This window comes from Mobula hypostoma, chromosome 16 (assembly GCF_963921235.1).
Source record: "Mobula hypostoma chromosome 16, sMobHyp1.1, whole genome shotgun sequence".
Lineage (NCBI taxonomy): Eukaryota > Metazoa > Chordata > Chondrichthyes > Myliobatiformes > Myliobatidae > Mobula > Mobula hypostoma.
The window spans coordinates 14,728,666-14,754,437 of NC_086112.1; the positions used below are offsets into that span (position 1 = coordinate 14,728,666).

Sequence of the window (25,772 nt, forward strand, 5' to 3'; positions counted from 1 at the left end):
TAAAGTAGTCCCCTATTATACTGTAGGCTATACAGTACACTCCTCCCTTTTTATTTTAATAGTGTATCTACTTTTTTTTTGCTGGGGCACTATGCTAAACAAATAGATTACCCTTAACATACAAACTCCTAACATTTATTTACTTAGTAACTTAATAATATCAAATTATAACAAGCTTTTTTTTAAAAAACTTTTGGTCTAAGACTCATTTATAATCAAGTTTCGGGGGGTGGGGCTCTTCTCTGCCACTCTGGGTAACATCTGTCAATAAACTTGTTTGTTTTAATACAGATTTCCATATAAAAGTCATGAAAAGTTGACCTCTGAGCGTAGGGAGTTAAAAAGATGTGCACCTCCAACTTGCTAAGAGTTCTAGGCAGCAGATCACCTCCGTATAATGAATAGTCCTCTGTGCAGCTGCCCTAGATATATACGCATCTTTGTGCTATCACTTGCCTTCCTTACCCATATCTCATTTGTTCTAACTGAGCTAATTACACAGCCAATCTTCATATTCTCCTTAGGTTCCAAATAGATAGCCTGACCTTTATGATCCCATCTCTTATCGTAATATTACTTTCCATCTTCTATTCGTGTTTCATATCTTTGTGCTGGTGATTCAGCAGGAGTACTGGGAAGATGCTCAGGAGAAGACAGATGCTGGTCTTTTCGGAGATTTAAGCTGATTGAGAGTTCGCAGATCTTCCATTATCTGTTCAGCTGTTAACAATTAATTTAACTGCGCAGGTGCAGGTTTTCGTCTTTTGTCTGTAATTGGAGCAGGGTCAGTAGGTCTCTTCCTTAGTTTCCTAGTCATTATTGGCTTTACCTCCATAGAATCTCCTTTGTTAGAAGTTCCGTTGTTAGCCTCTCATTCTCAAACATCTTTTTCTTTTCTTCTAACTCAATCTTTTTATCTTCAAATTCCTTCACTGCTGCTTTCTTCTCTTTAATATAATTCCTTTCCACTTGTTCTATCTCCAGTTGCAGAAAAAGCCCTGCATTTCGTATTCTTTCCTTGTATTGTTGATCTAGTTTCTTCATCCTTTTCTGATACTCCTGCAAAGTGCCTTCCTGTAACTGCCTGTTGAGAGGTGTTCCTTTCTCCTGGTACATCTGCTTTTACTTCCAGATAGTCTTCACCATCCTGCTTATTGGCGATATCTGTCTCCCTTGCATCTTCTGTATCTTCATCCGAGTCGCAGCCACGGATACTGCGTTCGTCCTCATCATCGACACTGCCTAGCTCCTCCTCGTCGTTGTAATAGTCGACAATGGGTGAGAGGAGAGCTGCGGACATCTTCCCCCTCGAGCGCCCCTCCTTTGTTGACACATCTAGTGCCTTGATGGTGAGCCAATCCAACTGGATTTTCCTGAGCCATTCATGTCCCAGGTGGCCCTCCATTTTTCAGTACATAGAGGTTCAGCTGCTGTGTTTTGTCTCTGTAGGTCACTGTCACTTTGATTTTACCTTTGGGACGCACTTTCTGTCCGGTGTAAGTCTTTAGCAGTAGTTTAGTTCATTTCAGAAGTATGTGAGAAAACAGTCATTTGTAGTTGTGTACAGAGATCACTGTTAAAGCTGAGCCTGTGTCCAACTCCATTTTCAGTCTCACGCCTGCCACTTGTGAAGTGATCCTTATTACTCTTCGATCATCTGTCTCTTTCACGCTGTGAAGTTGCAGACAAGACAATTCACTTCCGTCTGAGTTGTTTTCATCAGAACTGCTTTCTTCCATTTTGTGTACATTGTTGTGTTTTCCTTTCTGGGGTTTCTTGTTTCTGTATTTTGTCCTTTTTCTGCTGTTTACTAGCTTTGCATACTCTGTCAGTGTGGCCCAGTTTGCCACAGTTTGTGCATTCTTTGTCTTTAAACCAACAGTCATCAGGGTCATGTGACATGTTCCCACAACAGTAACATTTCTTTCCTTCATTTCTGTTCAGTGACATTTTATTCATAGCATATTCCAGAGATTTTTGTTGTATTTCTGAAGCACCCCGTGCTGCTGTTTTCATTGATATTGCAATGTTTAGTGCTTTCTCGAATGCAAGGTCTCTTTCACACTGAAGCTTCTTCTGTGTAGTTTCACAGTGCATGCCACACACTAACCTGTCCCTCAATGCCTCCAAAAGACCAGCTCCAAATTGACAATGTTCTGATAACTTGCGCAATTCAGCACAATATTCAGAAATGCTTTCATTTTTGCTCTGATCCCGATCGTGAAATTTAAATCTTTCAGCAATGACCAGTGGTTTGGGGTTTAAATGCTGTTGGAGAGTGTCTACTATTTGCTTGAACGTTTTGTCAGCTGGCTTTTCAGGGGTTAACAAGCTCCGTAGCAAGCCGTATGTTTTTGCTCCCATAATACTGAGTAAGACGCTGGCTTTCTTTTCATCCTTAACACTGTTAGCCTCACAATATAACTCCACTCTTGCAATGTAAATTGCCCAGTCTTCAATGCCACTATCAAATACTGTAATGGTTCCAATCATCGCCATCTTTGTTATGTTAATTAAGCCCCATTCTCCCTTATTTTCCTTTTTGACTAACGTGTTCTTTTTGATAGCGCCATGAGCACATTTTGTCTAGATGTGTGTGTTGCTCCTTTTTATCTCCCTTCTGGGGCAGGCAGACCCTCAGCCCCTGGGGGTCAGCGCCAGTTGTGGTCTCTGCTGGACGTGCTGCGGATCCCACTGCTTCTCTTGGTCTCCCGACCCCAGCTGTGCTTCCGCTTCCTTTCAGACTTGTGGCCTCGCTCTGCCTCCTTCTCTCACTCCTTGCGCTCTTCTTCCGAGTGTCGGTATCAATTAAAACACGGCGTTCCGATACAATGTAGGTTCATTAACCTCGTCGCCAATTTGTTGTGTATGTGGCCTGGTTACACAACAATGCTAGTAATAAAAATACTGGCGACTGGAGCTAAGGTTCATGGTTCTTTACTGGCAGAAACTGAACTCGGCACACAAGTACAGATCAATACGTGTCTAATAGCGCATGCAACGATGAGTTACAACATAAAGTAGTCCCCAATTATGCTGTAGGCTATACGGTACAGGAACATATTTCCTGGTTCTCATACTGATTTGTCTTCAAATATCCAGTCCACATTTACCAACTAATAACAGCCTGGTAAAATGTTCCTAAAACATGGCCCTTACACTTGCATTTATACCTTTTGCAAATCTGTGCTAAATCTAACTAAATTATGATAGCACATTCCTGTCACATTTCTGTTTTACCTGGTTCAGTTCTTAAGATTAAATCCAGCAAACCTGCTCTCGTGGATTTATTTATTTATTTTTTAAAATGGCATGCAAAAAGTTCGGAAGCATTTAAGCATTATTACCCTAGTTTTCAAGATGGTGCCAGTATCTGGCAACTTGGCGCGTGCTCTCCTGAGCAAACTGCTGGTCAGATTGAAGCTGAGGGGCTTCAGGGTCCCTACACCCACCATCCTACAAGCTAATGTGCAAGCCATATAGAACAAGGTGGATGATCTTAAAGGGAGACTCACCTACTGCAGGGAGATGCAGAACTGCTGTGCGTTCTGTTTCACTGAGACCTGGCTCTCCCCTGCCACCCCCGACTGTGCCATCCGACCGGAGAGATTTTCCATCCATCAGATGGACCGCACGGCGTCTTCAGGCAAGACGAGGGGAGATGGTGTCTGCCTACTGATCAACACTGCGTGGTGCTCGGACACAGTGGCACCGACAAGCTCCTGCTAGAGCTGCGGCATTTAGGTCCAGGGATACCAGTCGCTACACGGAATCCAGGTGTGAACTCCAGAAAGCCATTAAGGGCGCCAAGAGGCAATATCGAGCCAAGTTGGAAGCCCAGGCTCAGAGGGATGCCGGTAGACTATACAGGGTCTAAATGAGATCACTGGGCGCAAAGAAAAGGCTGGGAATATCTGGCAGTATCTGGCGCTTCTCTTCCTGATGAACTTAACGTATCCTGCGCAAGATTCGAACAGAAGAGGAGCGTCTCGCTGCCTCCAGATTAACCAGACCTGATGGCATCGAGATTCATCGTCACCGAGGAGGACATTAGAAGGGTCTTCCTGAAGATAAATCCAAGGAAGGCGACAGGCCCAGACGGTATCCCGGGACGGGTTCTCCAGGCCTGTGCAAGTGAGCTAGCTGGAGTGTTTGCTGACATCTTCAACTTCTCCTTGCTTCAGTCTAAGATCCCCTCGTGTTTTAAGAAGGCAACGATAATCCCAGTGCCGAAGAAGAGCAAGGTGGCATGCCTGAATGACTATCGACCTGTGGCTCTGACATCAATTGCTATGAAGTGCTTTGAGAGATTGGTTATGGCACACATCAACCACAGCCTACCACTCAACCTCGACATTTTGTAATTCGCCTACCGGAGCAACAGGTCAACAGCAGATGCCATCTCTCTGGCCCTACATTCCTCCTTAGAACACCTGGAGAATAAAGATGCATAGGGAAGGCTCCTTTTCATTGACCACAGCTCTGCCTTTAATACCATCATTCCAAATAAACTGATTCCTAAGCTCCGGAACCTGGGCCTTAGCACTCAGATCTGCAGCTGGATCTTCAACTTCCTCACAGACAGGACCCAGACTGTAAAAATAGGGCACAAGCTCTCCTCTACAATCACTCTGAGCACCGGCACCCCACAAGGCTGTGTACTCAGCCACCTGCTGTACTCACTATACACCCATGATTGTGTAGCCAAGTTTCCATCGAACTCAATATACAAGTTTGCTGGTAACACCACAATTGTAGGCCGTATCTTGGGTAATGATGGGTTTGAGTACAGAGAGGAAATTAAGAACCTGGTGGCATGGTGCAAAGACAATAACCTATCCCTGAACGTCAGCAAGACGAAGGAATTGGTTGCTGACTTCAGAAAGAGTAGTGGATCGCACGACCCACTTTACATCGGTGGTGCGCAAGTGGAACAGGTCAAAAGTTTTAAGTTCCTCAGGGTCAATATCACAAATGACCTGACTTGGTCCAACCAAGCAGAGTCCACTGCCAAGAAGGCCCACCAGCACCTTTACTTCCTGAGAAAGCTAAAGAAATTTGGCCTGTCCCCTAAAATGCTCACTAATTTTTATAGATGCACGGTAGAAAGCATTCTTCTAGGGTGCATCACAACCTGTTATGGAAGTTGTCCTGCCCAAGACTGAAAGAAGCTGCAGAAGATTGTGAACACAGCCCAGCACATCACACAAACCAATCTTCTGTCCTTGGACTCACTTTACACTGCGCGCTGTTGCAGCAGTGCTGTCAGGATAATCAAGGACACGACCAACCCAGCCAACACACTTTTCGTCCCTCTTCCCTCCAGGAGAAGGCTCAGGAGCTTGAAGACTCATACGGCCAGATTTGGGAACAGCCTCTTTCCAACTGTGATAAGACTGCTGAACGGATCCTGACCCGGATCTGGGCCGTACCCTCCAAATATCCAGGCCTGTCTCTCGGTTTTTTTTGCACTACCTTACTTTCCATTTTTCTATTTTCTATTTATGATTTATAATTTAAATTTTTAATATTTACTATTGATTTGTAATCCAGGGAGCGGGAAGCGCAGAATCAAACATCGCTGTGATGATTGTATGTTCTAGTATCAATTGTTTGGCAACAATAAAGTATAAAGTATAATACTGGTCAAAAATTTTCAGCTTTAATTCCCTCATCCATTGACGCTTCTCAGAATCCTGCGTATATATTTGCTCCTGCCAACACTATTTGGAGCCTTATAGTACACTCTCTGAAATGTGAATGTCTTTTTTTTGGTTCCACATTTAACCCATGTGGTTTCAGTGGTTAATATTTCCATAAACTTGTATCCAGCATCTGCAGATTTTCTCATTTGCAATTTATATCACCTCACTGTTTCCTTGCCAATGCAACTCCTACCTTGATACTTTTATCTCCTCAAACCAATTTTGCTGAAAATCCTGTTTAATGGGGAATGTTGAACTGTCCTTTTGTATTCAATAATGACCGTGATAGTCTGATATCTATAAGTAACTTCAGCTCATCCACGTTCACAAGCTGTCTGCATAAAAGCACTGTCGGTCTACTTGATCAATGTTTTCTTCTCCTTTCCCTTTCCTAGCCACTCTCCAATACTATTCCTCCCCCAATCTTTATCATTAGCTTCGCGTCCCCCGCCTTCTTTCCATTTAATAAATCCCACCTTTCACAGCCTTGCTCCCTTCTGAAACTGATGTTCCCATAACTGTCAAAATGGCACAAATATACTTCTCCCTAAGGATTCTGGTCCCAACCACATGACATGCAATGATCTGCCTTACATAAATGCTCCCCTCTCTGTACAGGGTTCAATGACCTTGGAGATTAAAAGATGGTAAGATGGTCATAATTTTGTCAACCATAACTTCATGTGCATTTTCCTATATCAGTATTCAATGGCATGTGGCAAAGGCAATAATCTAAAGATTTTAATGCAGAACTCCTTTTTTTAAGATCACAGTTTACAATCTGCAATTCATCTGGAGGGTATCATATCATAATTCACTCTACACACATACCACCTGGACTCCAGCCTATGATAATCCACAATCCCACTTTAATGTCAGCAATATCTTCAGTCCTAGCACCACAAAGACAATTTGCCATTTGGGAGTCAAATCCGACCACAATTGTTTTGTTTCACACCTTCCACACCTAGTGAATCAATCTCTCACTCACTCACTGCAGATACTTCATCTGTGGCATGACCAGCTCTAGAAACATGAATTCCAAGTAACACTCAGCTTTATGTATTCCAAATGGTTGTACTTAATAATACAGAGTGCATCTAACAAAAAGGTGACATACACTGTGCAACGAGGAAAATAGCCTTCTGAATTTTCCACACCCAAGGACTTTGCCATGGCTTCATTTGCTGAAATAACTAAAAATTCCACAGTTCTAGGTCACAATTAAACCACATACTTTTCTGAATTTAAATAATCTCAATTTACAAATAAAACAAATACTACTTTTTTTTTTAAGATTATGAGAACACTCAGTCCTCTTTTATTGTCATTTAGAAATGCATACATGCATTAAGAAATGATACAATGTTTCTCCGGAGTGATATCACAGAAAACAGGACAAACCAAAGACTAACACTGATAGAACCACATAATTATAACATATAGTTACAGCAGTGCAAAGCAATACCATAATTTGAGGAACAAACCATGGGCATGGTAAAAAGTCTCAAAAAATCCCCGAGTCGATCGACTCCTGAGTCCCCAATAGCAGGCGTCAAAAGGGACAAACTCCCTGCCATAAACCTCCAGGCACCGTCAACTTGCCGATGCCTTGGAAGCAGCCGACCACAGCCGACACTGAGTCCATCCATCCGAAAACTTCGAGCTTCTGACCAGCCTCTCTGATACAGCCTCCCGAGCGCCTTCAACCTCGCCCTGGCCATTAAAACACGCAAAGCCAAGGATTTCAGGGCCTTCTGCTCCGGAGATTGCAGTTACCACACAGTAGCAGCGGCAGCGAAGCGGGCATTTCAGAAGTTTTCCAGATGTTCCTCTGTACTCTCACGTCCGTCTCCATCAAATCAGAATTGTGCATGGTCCCCTACTTGACAGATAACAGATATCACCACCAAAGTGGCCACATGCGCTGTCATCTTTTCCTCCGAAGGAGAAGGTTTTTTTTAAAAAAAAGCAGATAACCAGTCTAGCTAAACAGCAGACCATGGTAAAGTTTTCTAACAGTACTCATTTAACTATACTCTGTGACCTTTCCTAGTGGGGTTTTGTGACTAAGGCAGAGCCAGTAGTTGCATAAGGTTTAGAAGATCTATTTGGGATTAAAAGAGAAGAAAAAAAATGCGAGTTAGTTAAGATGAGAAACTCAATTGTAATGACAAAGGCATGTGAAACCCAAGTGCTCAGAGATAGCTGGAATAGTCCAGGGGATTTAATTCTTGCATTTGAAAACGTCAAGCAGATTTTGTACTAGTACTCCTCAAAGACCCCTAACTAGAAAAAACAAAAATCACCAAACTGCAAGTCCAATAGAAGAACCAAAGGCAAAACAAGCACAATGAAATATTGTCAGGACATCAATTCTAGTTTTATTAGGTTGGGAAGATCAAGGCAATAACTTAAAAGCTACAGTTCTGGTTTACAGGTACTTCAGTAATCCTGACAACTGACTCAATTGGAAAAAGTGTCCAATTGTTACTTTTTATAGTAGAGCTACTAGGACTTGATGTTTCGATCCCTATGGTAAGTTGGCACTCTCGATGTTGGCAGTGGGTTTGGAGTGGTGACAAGGAGGGAGGGTAGGTACGTCATTGGGGCCCGTACATAACAAAGCAAAATGTTCACATTTAGGATGCAAACTATGATGAAGTGTCTTGGCCCAAAATATTGACTGTTTATTCTTCTCCATAGATGCTACCTGATTTGCTGAGTTCCTACAGCATTCAGTGTGTTGCTATGCAAAATATATAGTTCCTTGTTATTTACTTACCAGTTCTCCTTTCTGATTGGCAATTTCATTTTTAACATAAATGCTTGTAGCAATTGGAAATGACTATTTCAAGGAGGAGTTGACACACAAACTGCAAACCCATTTTTGCAAACATTTTTAAAAAATTGATTAACATATTTATAACTAAATCAAGTCAGCAATCTTTGCAGTTAAAAACTTGGCAACCCCATTTTACACTAGATGTGCAAAACAATCCTTTCTAACTTGCTATTGTGTTTTTACAAAAGCAACTGATTTAGGTTCCTGAGGAGGAGATATCCTGTTATCTAACTAACTCACTTAGATAATTAATTCAAAATGAAAACCATTTTGAAGTGGATAGAATTAAATCGACGAGTTTTTTGTTTTAAATCATTTGATAAAATACAATATAAACTCTGTTAATGTTTAAACCATTAAATTTTGGTGCATGTGAACTTACTGGAACATATAGTGCCAAATCTTACTGGCTATAACAACAGATGCATTGGAACCTGTGCTCAGCTACTCAAACTAATAGTCATAAACTTGCATACATCTGCTTAGTTAGGGATGGGGCAGGGGGGAGTGGGAAAATGGGAGAAGATCAGCCACCATATTCACTTGATTCAAAAGTACTTGACAATTATATCTAATATCACAATCAAAACAACCAATGACTCAAATAGTGGGAAACACTATTTTGTATATAACAAAATTCAAGTTTATCTTACCCCTTGAAGTCCTTGGAATTGTATTGTTGGCTGAGAAATAGATGAATTCTGAAAAGAAACAAGAAACAAGAATGAGTTTCAAGAATTAAGCTAATACAAAATGCAAGAAATGCTGCCTGATCCAGTATTTCTAGCATTGTTTTATTTTCACATTTGCTTTTGAGAGTAGTTAACTATTCAAAGTTCTATTTGCAAGATATTTTCTAAGTAATTGCTATTTCAAGGTCGTACTTTACAATGACAACATGCATAGCAAATACGGTACACAAGAGACAGAAAATTTAACACCATACTACGCATTGTGCCAGAAGACTTATGCAACTGAGAATCAGAGCAGGCAAAATTAATTCGGGAAGGTAGAAGGTATTGGGGCTGACACTAAACAAATTATCTAGCTGACAAAAATACCCTATGCAATCCTATCTTTGCACAATAGTGGAATTTCAGTTTTGGATTATGAAATGTACGTATGGAACAGTTTAGCACAGGGACAGACTAGTCAGGTCAGAATGTTGTGCCAAACTAATTAGATTAATCAATGCCCCAATAAACTAGTCCTTCCTGCCTATACAACGTCCATATCCTTCCATTTCCTTTAGACCATAAGACATAGCAGAATTAGGACATTTGGCCCATTGAATCTGCTCTGCCATTCCATCATGGCTGATTTATTATCCCTCTCAACCCCATTCTCCTGCCTTCTCCCCGTAACCTTTCATGCCTCGACTAATCTAGAACCCATCAACCTCCACCTTAAATATACCAAATGACTTGCCCTGCACAGCTGGTTGTAGCAATGAGTTCCACAGCTCCACCACCCTCTGGCAAAGGAAATTTTTTTCTCATCACACTTCTATAGGGACGTCACTCAATTCTGAGTCTGTGCCCTCTGGTCCTAGACTTCCCTATTATAGGAAACATTCAATAAGTTGCAATGAGATCCTCCCTCATTCTTTTAGGCTCCAGCAAGTATACGCCCAGAGCTATTAAATGCTCCTCATACATTAACCCTTTCATTCTTGGACTAATTCTCGTGAACCTCTTCCAGACCCACTCCAATGCCAGCACATCTTTTCTTAGAAAGGGGCCCAAAACTGCTCACAGTACTCAAAGTGCAGTCTGACCAAAGTTTCGTAAAACCTCAACATTACATCTTGCTTATGTGTTCTATTCCTTGTACTAACATTACATTTGTCTTCCTTACCACAGATTCAACCTGCAAGTTAACCTTTGGGGAATTCCGCACAAGGACTCCCAAGTCCCTCTGCATCTCTTCTTTACATTCCTTTGCCTATCTAGAAGCCTCTTGAATGTCTACCATATTTGCCTTGCCCAACACCCCAGGCAGCACATTCCTTGTACTCACCTCTATGTAAAAAGAAAATGCCCTGCACATCTCCTTCGATCTTGTCCTTTTGCATCTTAATGCATGCTTTGTGATACTAGACAATGCAACTCTGATAAAGGTACTCTATCAATACCCCTCAATCTTATAACCCTCTGTTAGACCTCATTTCAATCTCTGCAGCTTTATAGAAAGAAATCTAGTTGTCTAACCTCTCTTTATAGCACATGCCCTGTGCTCCAGGTAGCATCGCTTTCTGTGTCCTCTCCAAAGTCTTGATATCTTTCCTATAATGAGGAACTAGAACTGGATGCAAAATTCTAGATGGAGTCTAACTCAAGTTTTATGAAGTTGCAACAGAGCTTCCAACTCTTGCCTCTATTCCTCAATCAATAACAGCAAGCATGTCATACACCTTCTTTCACCCACCATCAATCTGTGTATAGAGCTTTTAGGAAGCCATAGATTTTGACCCAAGGTGTCTCTCCCCATCACTGTTAAGGGCCTTGCCACTGCTCCACACTAATCTCTTTATCCTACACTTCCTCCTTCTTTGTATATACTGATGCCAAGTATTCATTTAGGACTTCACCCACATCCTCCATCTCCAAGCACATGTTCCCTGCATTCTTCTTGAGTGGTTCTACCTGCTCCCTACTTATCCTACTGCTCTTGATGGATGCATAAAATTGCATGGGATTCTCTTTAATCCTACTTGCCAAGGACTTTTCATAGCCCCTCCTGGCTTTTTCAATTCCCTTCTTGAGCTCTTTTCTAGCTTCTTTATAATCCTGAAATGATTTGATTTTAGCTTCTTTACATGCATCTCATTTTTCTTAACTAAATTCACTATCTCTTGATGTCCCTTACATTGTCTTTCCTTAACTGAACACACCCGTCTTGTTTGTGCAATTGATCTTTAAACACCCTCCATGCCAGATGTGGATTTGCCCATAACCTGAAGTTCCCAATTAACTATCCCTAGTTCCTGCCTAATAATCTTGTAATTTGCCTAGCTTCAAGTTAATGTTAGTAACCTGGCCAGGCTCATTACCCAACACCAGGTCCAGTATGGCCCCTCCTCTGGTGGACTATCTGCATATTGATTTAACAAACCCTCCTGGATGCACCCAAGTTATGCCCTGTTTAAATTTTCCACAAGGAACCCCCAATCCATTAGCTGAATTCACTCACAACAACTGGTTTTTACTTCCGCAAAATATAGTAAGCAGCAGCCAACCCAAGTCTAAGGAATTTTTATCCATAAACTAATTTAAATGAATACAGGGAATGTCCTGTGCCAAAAGAACAACATTGCTTCCATACCATTAACTTGGAAGTAAAGCTGACTGGGATTCCCTTTTCCCAAAACATTAACTTCTTGCTGGGCTATAGAGCATGAAAGTGTCACATACACTCCTGTGCCTGATCCAAACAGCCAGTGTGCATGTATACGGGTCCTCAGCAAGATATAAATAGTTTGCAAGTCAGAACCGTGATGGTGAACCAAGTTCCCACATAGAGACTATCCTTGCAGTCCCACAGCCACTAGCAAATTCATCCAGTTTGACTTGCAAATGATGGTTTTTACATGCAGGCTATATAAAAGTCAAGCATTCTTAAACCTAAAAGCATCCTGTGTTGAAATACTCAATGATGAAACCTAACAGAGCAAACCCTATGGTAACTGGAAACCTGAATAAAACCAAACACACCAAGATTTGCAATCAGGATACTTGTACAAGTATAGAATTTCACCTTGATGACTTTGCAACAGAATTTATGTGCAAGGTCATCAACCACAAAACATTCTCCCTGCATAGAGGCTACCTTTCAGATTATATTATAGCTATCTTGCATGTTCATGCATGATGTACAAGTAATCCTAGCAGGTATTACAAGAGCAATAAATGAGAATGACAACATCAAAATAGCAATCAGCAAGGCACTTTATGTGGCCCTACATGGTGGACTGGCCCATAGTCTAGAAGTTTCAAGCACATGGGATGCAAGCATACTGCCTAATTAGCTTCAAAACTGGCTTGGTTATGAGAGACAATAAGCAGTGGTGGAAAGGTGCTTTCCTTATTGGAAATCTGTGACCAGTAATATACTGCTGGAATAGCAACTAGGATGTAAATGCAGGCACTGTGTTTATTAAGTTTACAGATGGTACAAAAGTTGATGATGGTGTGGACAGACAGGATTACAGCAGGATAAGGAGGAAAGTTGAACAGTGGTTGAAGATGGAATTTATTACAAATGTGATGTAATGCATTTTGGAGTGTTAAACAGTAAATAGCAAGGCGCGAAGGGAAGTTGAGGGACCTTGGGTTCAGGACAGGAGGGCTAGTGATGATTTGATAGAAGTACATTAAAATTATGAGGTACAGCCAGGTAGGTATTTTTTCTCACCATGGCAAAGGAATAAAAACAAGTAGTGATGGGTATAAGGACATTTTATAAGGATTTGAGGCGAAGGCTTGATACCTGAGCTTACTACCAGAGGTGGTAGTGTAATCACATACAATCACTGTCTAAGACACACTTATACAGACAAGATACAGGATACAGACCTAACATGGGAAAATGGGATTTTTACAGACAGGCAAAAAAAGGTTGTCATGGACATGGTGAGCTGAAGAGCAGATTTTGCGCTGCACAACTCTTCTTCCAAGACCAGATAACACTTGCTAATAGACTTGGAAGCACTGAGGCAAATACAGAGCTTCTGCAACCCAAGATCACCTCAAAAGATCATGCACAACTTTAAGACTGCCATGCTACCTTTGTTCTTCACTGGATTTAGTTATTACTTTCCATTTTCTTTGGAATCCAACATAAAAATTGAGAAATTGTAAACTCCCACAAATGTGGAACTTTTTCTTAAATTTTTACTACATAGATGTCATTTTTTTCTATCTTAAAACTATATTGATTCTTGAGCATATCTGAATAGTGTGCTAAAAGTTGCTTAATGAACGGAAGCTACTTGAAACCATCACCATAGCTCAGCAGAATGCAATGATCAGACCGTTTGACATCACATATTTTCTAAATAATGACTTTCTGTACTGTATTGATTCTGCAAGCTGCCAAGTATTTCTAATATTTTTCTATGAAATGAATAAAATTATGACAGGGAAGGAGACTTTTTTTAATTAGTTAAGAACAAGCAATAATGGGATAATAAAAAAAGGAAAATTCCCCTTAACCAGCTCATCCAACTGTATATCCCACCTCTAAAATGTTGAGCTCAGTGATCCATTCCAAATATTAGTAGCTTGACTAGGGTCTATTTTAAACACAGTGCTCATGACTTTTAAATTTGCAGCCTTCTGTCCTCAACATTGTAGCCATGGCTTTTAATACTCATATGCATATTTAAATTACATTGCAATGAAGTCACCAGTAAAACTTATTCCACATATCAAGGAAAGTTTCTCATATCTTTCCTCATAATTCATGCTCTTTTAGACTTGAAATAGTTCTTGCTTGCTACTTGCGTTCTTCCAACAATTAGAGCATCTTTTTATAAATTATTTTTATAAATTATCCATTGTTTAAATATCAAAAACGCAGCTTTTATATGCATCTCCCATTTTAAGTATCAATAGTCATTCCTAGTATTGAAGTTGTATTCTTTCCTGTACATTGTATGCTAGAAATATATTTAATTAAATTTCATTAGTCATTCATTCTCAATTACTCAAATCTCAAGCTTGCTGGATAAGTTTAAACTTGAAGATGGCCAAGTTTACTGTTGGTTAACAAAGATTCGCATAAAATCAGAATTTGGAGCAGGCTGTATTTACTTTCACACGACAATAAAGCCTATGGAAATGTTTCCCATTAATTGTGCATGAAAGAGACTCACCATCTTAAACCAGCCTACAATAATTGCGTTGATTTATTCAACTGTTGCGATAATTGCAGTCTACAAGTGTATTTGCCTAGACAGTGGATTCTGGTTAATTGGGCAGCTGCTCAACCGGGACAACTATTAAAGAACAAAAATAATGAAGGAAATAGCCGGGATTCTTTTTGCTTGTTTGGGGCACCATGTCGCTTAATTGGGACAGGAGACTGCTGCCGAATAGTTTCTATCTAGCAGCAGTAGTGTGACAATGGAACAAATTCACTACTTCAACATGTTAGAAACTACAATGAATTTGAAGCTATCAACAATTATGTTGAATATTACAATGAATATGAAGAAATGGAGGATATAATTGTCAAAAGCATTGTATGAAAGCAGTCCATTATCTGCACTAGGCGTCTGCCCTAATTTTGTCCACTTAGTCAATTAAAAAACCACAGCAGTGTGTTGGTTGTTGCCATATCTGAAAATGATAGCGAGATCTGAACAGCAGTTTTTAAAAGTGGAAAAGCTGATGCATTGGGACAGTTTTATTTTCTCGACCTTGGATGTCCAGGTCCAGTGCTGATCTCATCTGCCCAGTCTGCCATAGTTGACTTCACATGCTAGGACAGAAAAGTCCATATTTCACCAAGGTATGTGGCCTGCTGGGCATCCTCACCTATTTTAGCCCACCTGTTAAAAGCGATGTACCCCAGGGTGTGACCGCTGTTGCATACAAACAGCTACCTGGAGTGACAAATGAGAGTTAAGTGTCCAGTGGGGACCAAAGGGGAATGAGCTGCCCCGGAGTGGACATGACAAGCCCCTTCACCAGAGATGCTACCCCTCCCTGGACACTCCAGACACAGCAGTGTACATTGGATGAATTCCTCTGTCAATAACTTTAGTAACTTTAGCTTTATAGTACTGTAGTAAATTGGTAACGTAATCTGCTCTTATTTCATTTACATACATAATTTATTACTCTTAATCAGTAGTTTGTCTTTTAAAAAAAAATACTTTTAACTATTTCCATGAAACTTCAGCTAAATGGGCAGCCGCTTAATTGGGTCAAAATGTACTAGTCTCAATTCTAGTATCCACCAGTTCAAACAGGAAAGACACATTATGCTTGAGACTATCTGCCATATACACAGTACCTTAAAAATTGTGCATGGAAAAAAATTAGACTAGCCTCCAAAACGCTAACATTTTGTAACATTTTGCATCTGTAACATTAACTCAAGTTTGCCTAATCAATAACCAAATGGGGATCTTATGGACAAAGATCAATCCACAAACTGTTAGCCATTCCTATGTGCTCACTGAGAAACACATCCCCAACTTTGTTACAGTACTGCCCCAAAAATAACAAACCATTTGTACATTTATTTCCACCCCCCCGCCCCCATCTGAGAGTGAGTATTAAAGTTTTACATTCCTTGACTAGCCTCTAAAAATATTACTAAGTTCGTTTTGTTTAGTTTTCAATCCACCTGATGAGAAAAGCAAAAAGTCAGAATATTTTCTGCAAATTTTGCCAATTCCATTCTTTCTCCTTGCCCCACCTAAAATGTGGAAAACAATTAGGCCACCTCAACTTGTAATAGACTGAACATGGCAAATATCTTTCCGTCTATAGTGGACAAAAGCAAAGGGGTACCATTATTAAGTTTATGGCACATACTGTGCATCAAGTCAGAATTCTACAGGATTCCTCATTCCTTCCATTCTACCCTCCATATAACTTTGCTCAATCTATTCAGTTTTGCCCTTTATTCAAATCCCCATTCAGCTGTTCAGCGATTCCTCTACCTTTATCAGAAAAGGTCACAGAAAGCCAAATTAAAGACAAAATAATCTGTAGATGCTGGGGGTCAAAGCAACATTCACAACACGCTGGAGGAACTCAGCAGGTCGGGCAGCATCCGTAGAAAAGATCGGTTGACGTTTCGGGCCGGAACCCTTCGTCAGGACTGTAGGGGGAAGGGGCAGAGGCCCTATAAAGAAGGTGGGAAGGAGAAGGCTGGTAGGTTCCAGGTGAAAAACCAGTAAAGGGAAAGATAAAGGGGTCGGGGAGAGGAAGCAGGGAGGTGATAGGCAGGAAAGGTGAAGAAGGAATAGGGGAAAACACAATGGGTAGTAGAAGGAGGCGGAACCAAGAGGGAGGTGATAGGCAGCTGGGGGAGGGGGCAGAGTGACATAGGGATAGAGGAAGGGAGGGGGAGGGAATTACCAGAAGTTGGAGAATTCTATGTTCATACCAAGGGGCTAGAGACTACCTAGACGGTATATGAGGTGTTGCTCCTCCAACCTGAGTTTAGCCTCATTATGGCAGTAGAGGAGGCCATGTATGGACATATCTGAATGGGAGTGGGAAGCAGAGTTGAAGTGGGTGGCTACTGGGAGATCCTGTTTTGGCGGATGGAGCGGAGGTGCTCGACGAAGCGGTCCCCCAATCTGTATTGGGTCTCACCGACATAGAGGAGGCCACACCGAGAGCACCGGATGCAATTAAAGAGTCTTTAATTGCCAAATTAGAGAGTCTTTAGTCAAGAAATTGAATTCTGAAACAAAGTATCATACTTCACAATTTTGAGCAAATGAAAATACTGGAACTATTTATTAGGTCGGGTAAGACCTGGTGGAGAAACAGCTAGTACTTTACAGCAATGCCATTGAAGGTGAACGGGTGTGCAATGCAAAACTACTTTTGTACTGCAAAACCAGATTTAATGTTTATAAAAAGCCTCAAGTGGAGAGAAAACATTCTTTGATAATAAATGCACTTTGAATCATACAGTGCACACAAATTATACAACCTTGAGATTTGTTTGCTTACAGGCAGTCGCAAGTAAGGAACCTGAAATAACCCAATTTAAAAAAATAATACCAGCCCACAGAGAAAGAAAAGCAGATCATGCAAATAGAAGTGAGCAACAACCACAGCATTCTGAACCAAACTGAGCCCTTAGATCCAAATCCCCAGAGCAGGCCCAAAGCCTCAGTATTCAGTTCATCATATTAGCAAGACAACAAATTACTGCAGAGTTTGCAGACATGAAGCACAGTAGCTGGGGGCAGTCTCACAGCTTTAGCATCGTGGAGAGAGGCGCCCCCAGACTACCTGGGCAAGAGTTTAAATTGCCTGAACCTCACACTAGGACCTGGACCCCGCAGCTTTGAATTGTTCTGGACCTAGATTTTGCTGGCAGAGAAGCCGTTCTCGACCTCTCCAAATAGGCTTGGTGCTTAGAGAGTGATCCAACTACGCCTGACTTTCGACACCCTGCCTTTCCAGTCTAAGCTACTAAATTAAATCTTACTTCAAAAGCACCCTGAAGCAAGGAAATAGGTCGTGGGTTCCCAATCTTTGTCTTGGACCCCTACCATTAACCAAGGGGTTTGTGGACCCCAGGTTGGGGTCATTGGTTAAAACCTGTTTCAGTATGAATGACTTGACTTAATGTTTAACCCACAGACAGAGACTTGCACGTCAGTATGCAGTGCTTTGCAAAAATGTAAACAAGACATTTTTCCTAATAGCTTGAGTGGAAAAACTTCATCCAATTATTAAAATAAAGTTTCCATTAACCCTGTTAGATAATTTACTCAGAATTAATATTCCATGTGTAACAATGGGAAGTGGTTACAGGAAACTATTCAAATATGTCTGCAACACAGAAATATTAGCATCTGAACTTTAGATATTTAAAAATTAAATTTAGGAGTGTGACAGTTCAGTGGCAAGTTTAAGGAAAAAAATAGAAGAAGCCAGCCTCAAAAAGCTGGTCCAACTGCCATTTAGAAACTAGGATATCCAAGGAGAACGCTGTGTTCTTACAGAATTACATGAATGGTGAAGTTCAGCAAATAATTTGCATTGGTGATCTTTACATAAGGTAAGAAACAACATTTAATAGCAATACACATTGAAAAAAAATCAATTTTATACATGGCTAGTACACACTAATACAACCGAAATAACACTTTCCAAAGCTCTATTTTCTTTTGAAAAAAAAACAACTGCTCCTATTTAAATACTTCTGCTTAAACTAATACATGTTCCAGCTTCCTCATTATAAGGCACTTTAAATCACTGCCATGCCTAATGGCTTGAGGGATGCTGGAGTAGACATCCAGTGCACATTTCAGCAAGATAGCTTCATGATTTATGCATAATGAGAAATAATAAAATCTTTCAAAATTCCAGCTCCACACATTTTGAAAAAAATTAAATCAGATTACAAATGTGTAGGGGAAGGACAACAAAAGCCAAAGCATGTTAAAATTTTAAATCATCATTTACACTATAATTCAAATATCTATTTCAGCCCAACAAATAGATAAACTTGCTCATTCCCCATGTGGTGATGAGCTATAACTCAACACAGGGACAGAAAAGTATATAGTTAGTTTCCAAGCATTTTGGGAGATGTATTTCAGTCTATTAAAAATTGATATGAATTAGCAAGCTGCTATTTTCATCAGTTGCTCTACAAAATTTCACATCAAGTTCCTTTGAGTCCACGTTTCTCAAAACATGTAATTTGCAGTTCCTAGGTCTTTGGTCTTTAAGACTCTTCTCATTTAAATAAATAGGAAATACTTTTGTTTAGCAGTGTGGTGTTGACAGTGAAGACCGAAAAAAACAGGTATCTAAAGAAATGGGTATAAAGGCAGAAGTTACAAACACAATTCTGCTTGGCTACAACTAAAATGCAGGTACAGGACTTATTTTACTGAATATTCCTCAAAAATTTATAATAGCTATATAAATGCAATCCAAAAACCATCTGTGAAAAACATATACTCATCCCTTTATTGTTTTCTCTGTCCATTTAACATTCTAACATCTAAAATAAGTGACACAAGGCAACAAACCAAAGTAACACAAAAAATTCTGGAGGAATGCAGATAGACAGGCAGCACCTAGGCAAGAGAATAAACAGACGATGTTTTCAGCCAAGACCCTTCATCTGGATTGGAAAGGAAGGGGAAAGAAGCCATAGGTAGGTGGGACGAGGGGAAGGAGTACAGGCTGGCAAGTGATAGGTGAAATCAAGTGACAGAAGGTGTGTCTGTGGGTAGGGGTATGAAATGAAAAGCTGGGAGGTAATAGGAGGAAAAAGGCAAAGGGTGGAGGAAAAAGGCAAAGGGTTGAGGAAGAAGGAATCCGACAGCAGAGGGAAGTGGACCTTGGGAAGACGAGGGCAGCAGAGAGAGGTGATGGGCAGGAGAGGAGAAGAGAAAGGGTAAAAGTGTAGCCAGAATGCGCAATGGAAAAAGAGAAAGTGGCAGGGGTGAAATCGATATTCATGATCTCAGGTTGGAATGACAAAATCCCACAATATAACCGAAGCCCTTTTATCAAGCAAATCACAGATTTAGATGCCATTTCATTCAACAATTGGCTGGGACACCCAGATGAAGCAAGGAAAACAGACTACCAACTTCTGATTTCAGCACAATTATCTTCTATTTCAATTGTGGAGACCAGGTTTAAAAAATAGGGCAGGACAATGCTGAATAATAATCACTTTTTTGAAATACTGGATTTCAATTTGAGTCATATAAAAACTACTCTATTTTTATACAGCCCTAAAAGAGATTTCCTAACCAACTATAATAGGCTTTTCAATTTACTCATCATGTAGCTGTAGATCCAGATTATGCAGGTCCACCAATTCCATTTGAAGCCTGAAATCAACATTAAATATTAAAAAATATTGCAGTCAACTATAAATCCATTAGGGATACAATTGATAACTGGCTAATTTAATGACTAAGCAGAGAAGAAAATTTTATGAGGGGTCAATTTTACAGACGAGTTGTAATGTGGAGTGGGGGGGGGAAGAGTTGGAGTGATAGAGTGTGATAAATGGGAAGATCAGGATGTAATATCAAAAGATCTTTAGGAAATTTAGGTAAAGCTTATTATACATAATAGGACATTGGATGCAAGTAATGCATCAACTAATGGGAGAATTGATTAAGGGGCAAAAAAATACTAAGGTGAACTAATACTAAAGCTTTTATCAAACTTGTTAATGACTTATGAACTAGAGACTTGCTGATGGCACAAAACTGGATGAGACAGAAAGATGTGTAAAGAATATGAAGTCCACAAAGGGATATTGGTTAAACGTGTGGACAAACAAAAATAGATGAAGCACAATGGTCTACACTACATAAAAAGCTAATTATTAATTCAGGTAGTAAAACACTGGCAATTCAGTCTGGTAGCAAAACTTTTAACATGGAGAGTTACAAGCAATTGTTGATTGATCAAGAAATCTGGGAATACAATTTCATGAAGGATAATCAAGGACAGAAACAAAATATTGTCTATTTTTTGATCACCTCTGTTCTTTGTAACTATCAAGTTTCATAAAATGTCATTAAATTTCCAAGTTTCGTCATGCCAGAGGTATTCTATAAATCCGACATTATCGAAGGTTCAAAATGAGGCAAAATAATTGCCATTCTAATACAATTGATCAGTTACGTACTATAAAGACTAGAGATTCTGTAAATGTTGGAAATCCAGATTAACACACAAAATGAAGGAACTCAGGTCAGACACATCCATGGAAAGGAATAAACAGTCAAAGTTATGGGCTAAGCCCCTTCATCAGGACAGCAGTTACATACTGCTCTTTTGTCACATCGACCAATAGTTTCACATACACTCATGACATCCTGTTTCTCTATAGCCTGCATTAACCTTCCATTACCTTCCATCAAGGGCACTCAGCATGCATTTACTCAGGAAAAGATTGGTTCTGGTCAATTTTTAATACTTTTGTGGGAAATATACCTTGTTAGCAAGGTCAGCAGCATTTCACACACATCTACAATTAGTTATCAAAAGTGGCGACATGAATTACTGTCCTTATGGTGAAGTCAGCCCTAAAGGATGGCTAAGAAACATTGCACGTTGTGGCAGTAAGAAAACATTTTTCTAAATCAGGATGGTGTGGAAATTGCAAGTTAGCACTACAGGCCTTAGTCTTCCAGCAGTTCCAGTTTTGAACTGCTGAGGAAGTCTTGCCAAGGAGCATTTCAGGTTAGTGGTGCCTACATTGCAGAAAGTGCATCAAGAATTTAGTAAATATTTAAGGTGGTGGGTAGGTAAGGTACTGGTTCCTCTCTCCTGGATGCTGTCCAACATCAAGTGTTGGGGGGATGAGTAGCTTCAACCAGCAAATATTTCACATTGTCAAATTACACCAAATAACTATGAAAATACCAAGAACACCCAGTCTCTGACTCGTTCACAGCCTAAAGTGTATATGAATGAAGCAATTAACTTTCTGATCAATTATCAGTCAGGTTATTGATGACAAGACTGCTTACTAACTCATGTTGGAGATGGCAAATTGCCCAGTGCTCAAGACATGAATGTTACGTGCCACCCATCAGCAGCACCTCTCCCACCTTAGGATCTTGTGGGTTTTTAAAAAAAAATACATGTATGCAGGCACTGACTACGTTATCCAAGGACAGAATGAAACTGAGCACCCAGCAATTAATGACTAATATGCTCACTAAACTTCATGATTATAAAAGGTCACCGTCAAAGCAGATATGTATTGAGATACGAGGAACAGGTCCTTCTGGCCCTTTGAGCCACACCACCAAGCAATCTCCCGATTTAACAGCTGCCTAATCATGGGACAATTTACAATGACAAATTGATCTATCAACCGGTAGGTGTCTGGACTGTGGGAGGAGACCCACATGGTCATGGGGAGAACGTATAAACTGCTTACAGTCAGTGACAGGAGTTCAATCCTAGTCACCTATACTGTAAAGCAGTGTGCTAACCACTACACTATTATGCCACCCCTTGTGTATAAATTTGTTATACATGAGGCACCAAGCTGAAGAATTTTTGCAGTAATCTCGAGGGCTGAAATAACTGACTTCCAACAAGCACAATGACTTTCCCTTGTGAAAAGCACAACTTAAACCAGTGTAAAGTTTTCCTTTTGATGTTATACCATCACTAGAATCTGCTTCTGGAATGCAGTTCATTTGCCCATGTTCAGACTCTCAGTACAAGATAGAGCAATCTTAATAGAATTCAATCAGTAAGTCAGTCATTGTCAATACTCTTTCATATCAATTTCTATCATTTAACTAATAATTAAAAATACACAAAGTTGAAGGGTGAAAGCAGATCTGAGTGTATCAAATGACCTGATTACAAACATACTTATCATTTAGCAAAAAAAAAATCTGACGATTGCTCAATGAGACCAACTAGAAGCACGGCTGATTTGTGAGTGTTGGTCTTGGGCAAGGAAGCTGGACTGCCATTAGGTTTAATTGTCTTAACTGTTTTTGTAGTTATTTCTTGATATTCATGGGGCAAATTAATTTGGCCACGTTTATTTGTAATAAAACAATTCAGCATGGTAGTATGTATTGGAAACTCTACTTACCATTTCTGGCTGATGGTACTTGCAAACACATCAGCTTTGCTTTCTACACTCCTCTGCTGGGTTCTGTCATCATTAAGGATGGGGATATTGAAGCTGCCTTCTCTCCAAGCAACATATTGTCTAGCACCAGTTCACAATTGGATGGGGCAAGACTGCAGAATTTCAATTTGATCCATTTGTTGAGGGATTATTAATCCTCGTCTGTACCATGGAGCCTGTATGCAGTGTCACCCAGCCCTTTAGAAGGAAGGTGCAAGTGAGAGACAAGATTTCATTTCCTTCTCAAATAATACCTGGAGGTCATTCTTACCAATACATTCATGGTCAGATGCAGAAACTTGCAGAATTCTTTATGTGGTCCTTTCATTACCAGCCAAGAACCGGTTGACAGCAGTTTCCCCTCAGAACTCAGACAGCGATGGTGCTACTGTACCAATACCTGATGGACACTGTTCTCTAAATTTCATGACATATACTGGTATAGATATTAAACCCGATTCTGATATTCTGATTTACTGCTTCACCTAGGTGATGATCATTGTAAAATAAAATAGCAAGTTCGTCACCAAAGAGAAGGCAGTAGGGCGCCATCAGGAGGTTCCTTGCCTTTATGAAACTTCATACAACCATGAGTCAATGTTGGCACACCCAGTGACACTTTTCACCATTATATATTATTACAAAACCACTGTTAGAGGATATGCTCTGTTAATGGGGCGGGGATTGTGAAGTCTGAAATACTGGATGAATGATACTTCTGTGAGCATCATTTTAAGTACACTGCTGTGGGGAAGTTTGACCAATTCAGGCATAGATAATTGAAAATGTAATTAAAAGCTTTAATTTCTTTAAATTATTTTTAGCAAGTCTTTTTACTAAGTAAATATTAAGCCCAAGATCCAAGGGAAAGTGGTGTCAGGTTAAAACTGGTTCAGTGGTAGGAAAAACAATGGCTGATAAAATTTTTAATGCCTGGAGACACATTTGCATGGAGTACTGCAGAGTTTGGTGCTATATTGCTCCCACTCTGTGTTTAATCAAGTACAGGTTAACTGTGAGGAAAGAAAACTGGATGGGAGATACAGGTGTCCCCTGCTTCACGAAAGTTCACTTTATGCCACTTCGCTTTTACCAAAGACCTACATTAGTACCTGTTTTCACTAACCGAAAGAAATCTGAAGAGGATTTTCGCTTTTACGGAAAAAGGCACCCGCTTTAAACGTGTTTATCCGGAGAAAGACTACCATGACCGTGAAGCCTTGTGCGGGCAGGTGTGTGAGGATGTGTGACGTGCACATACATGATGTGCGCATGCGTGTACATGCCAATTTTTTTTTCTACAGATCGGTTTTGGCTAAATCTTCCCAATTCTGGTAAGTGAAACTACACTGTACATACATTATTTCTACTTTATATAGGCTGTGTATTTATCATATTATTCCTGCTTTTACTATGTGTTAGTGTTATTTTAGGTTTTATGTGCTATTTGGTAGGTTATTTTTTGGGTCTGGGAACACTCAAAAATTTTTCCCATATAAATTAACGGTAATTGCTTCTTCGCTTTATGCCACTTTGGCTTATGAAAGGTTTCATAGGAATGCTCTACTTTCGGACAGCGGGGGAATTCTGTATTATGAACAGAATAGTATTGGATGGACTTCCATGCGCAGAGCATGAGGCAGTGCATTCAAAAAGCAAAGAGATGCACAACAAATTGTGCAATTCTGTTCATTCAGCCAGACAAACAGTTTTAAGGATAACTGCTTTTATTGAGCAGGAAAGGATGACAAACTAAAACTGAATAAAACTTGAGGCCACAGGTACCGTCTTGTATTCGGTCCAGTCAAGACATTACAGGATGCTGCCAGGACTGAGAGATTTCAGTTATGAAGAATGGATAGGTCAAAGTAGTTTTATTTGAACAAGGCTTCACGAGATGAACAAAATTTGTACAAAAAATTATCCAGACTTCACTGACTTAAAGATATTTGAGACAAAAGCTCTGTTCAAAAGACACTTGATGTACTTTACCAAGGTACAAACCAAGAAATGGCTAGTAAAATAGGTGGGATATTGTTACCTGGTACAGATATAAAGTTCAAAGTTCAAAGATTTGAAGTACATTTATTATCAAAGTACGCATGTAGTATACCACCTTGAAAAGAGTCTTCCTGCAGGCAGCTCCGAAACAAAGGAACCCAGTGAAGGAAAACAAACATCCAATGCACAAAAAGAACATATTACGCATATGGCACAATTGAGAGAATCACACAGAATCTTGAACACCAAACTGCAGAGTCCTGGAAATAGTCTAGGAACATTCAGTTTGGTTCAACTTAGCTGTATCATTCAATGACTGCAGGCCGCAGAACCAGTGCACTAAAAGCTCCACAATCAAAATTGCACAAAGTAGCCATAAAAAGTAACCAGGAACCAAAAAGATATGTAACATGAATGGCATAGTCCTCTAAAAACAAGTCCAACCAACAAGCTGTGCAGATCAAACATTGCCCAAGACTCCTGCACCTTCCTCTGGAAGGGAGAGGGAGATGGAGACCAGTCAAATGCAGGCAGGCTGCGTTGAACACCCACTCGCTGCTTTAATTGGTGAGTAATGGAGTCTATCATGGGCTCCTGCTCTATCATTAGGTGGGGCACTCTGTTCTTAACCCCTCTCTCAACCACACCAAATTCCCTTGGAGACAGCAAAAAGTACCAGATTGCACAGTGGGCCCAAAAACACATGACCAAAATGTAAATTACAGGCTCCGATTACATGCAGACTAGTAGATGCATATTTAAGTGAAGCACTAGTTCCCTGAACTGCCTGCAGGACATTGTTATGTTGCTGGTATGATCACGCCCATCATCACACAACTTCCCTTATCTGCCACAACTTTAATGATTCTATT

At 40.2% G+C, this 25,772-nt stretch overlaps 1 protein-coding gene across 1 annotated transcript in view; it reads right to left on the reverse strand.

The window, feature by feature from the left end:
- ell2 (elongation factor for RNA polymerase II 2) overlaps positions 1-25,772 on the reverse strand; it is an 88,767-nt gene that overhangs the window by 57,480 nt on the left and 5,515 nt on the right. The window contains exon 2 of the mRNA XM_063068574.1: positions 9,204-9,251. Coding sequence (XP_062924644.1) covers positions 9,204-9,251 — 48 coding nt within the window. The remainder of the gene's footprint in view (positions 1-9,203; positions 9,252-25,772) is intronic.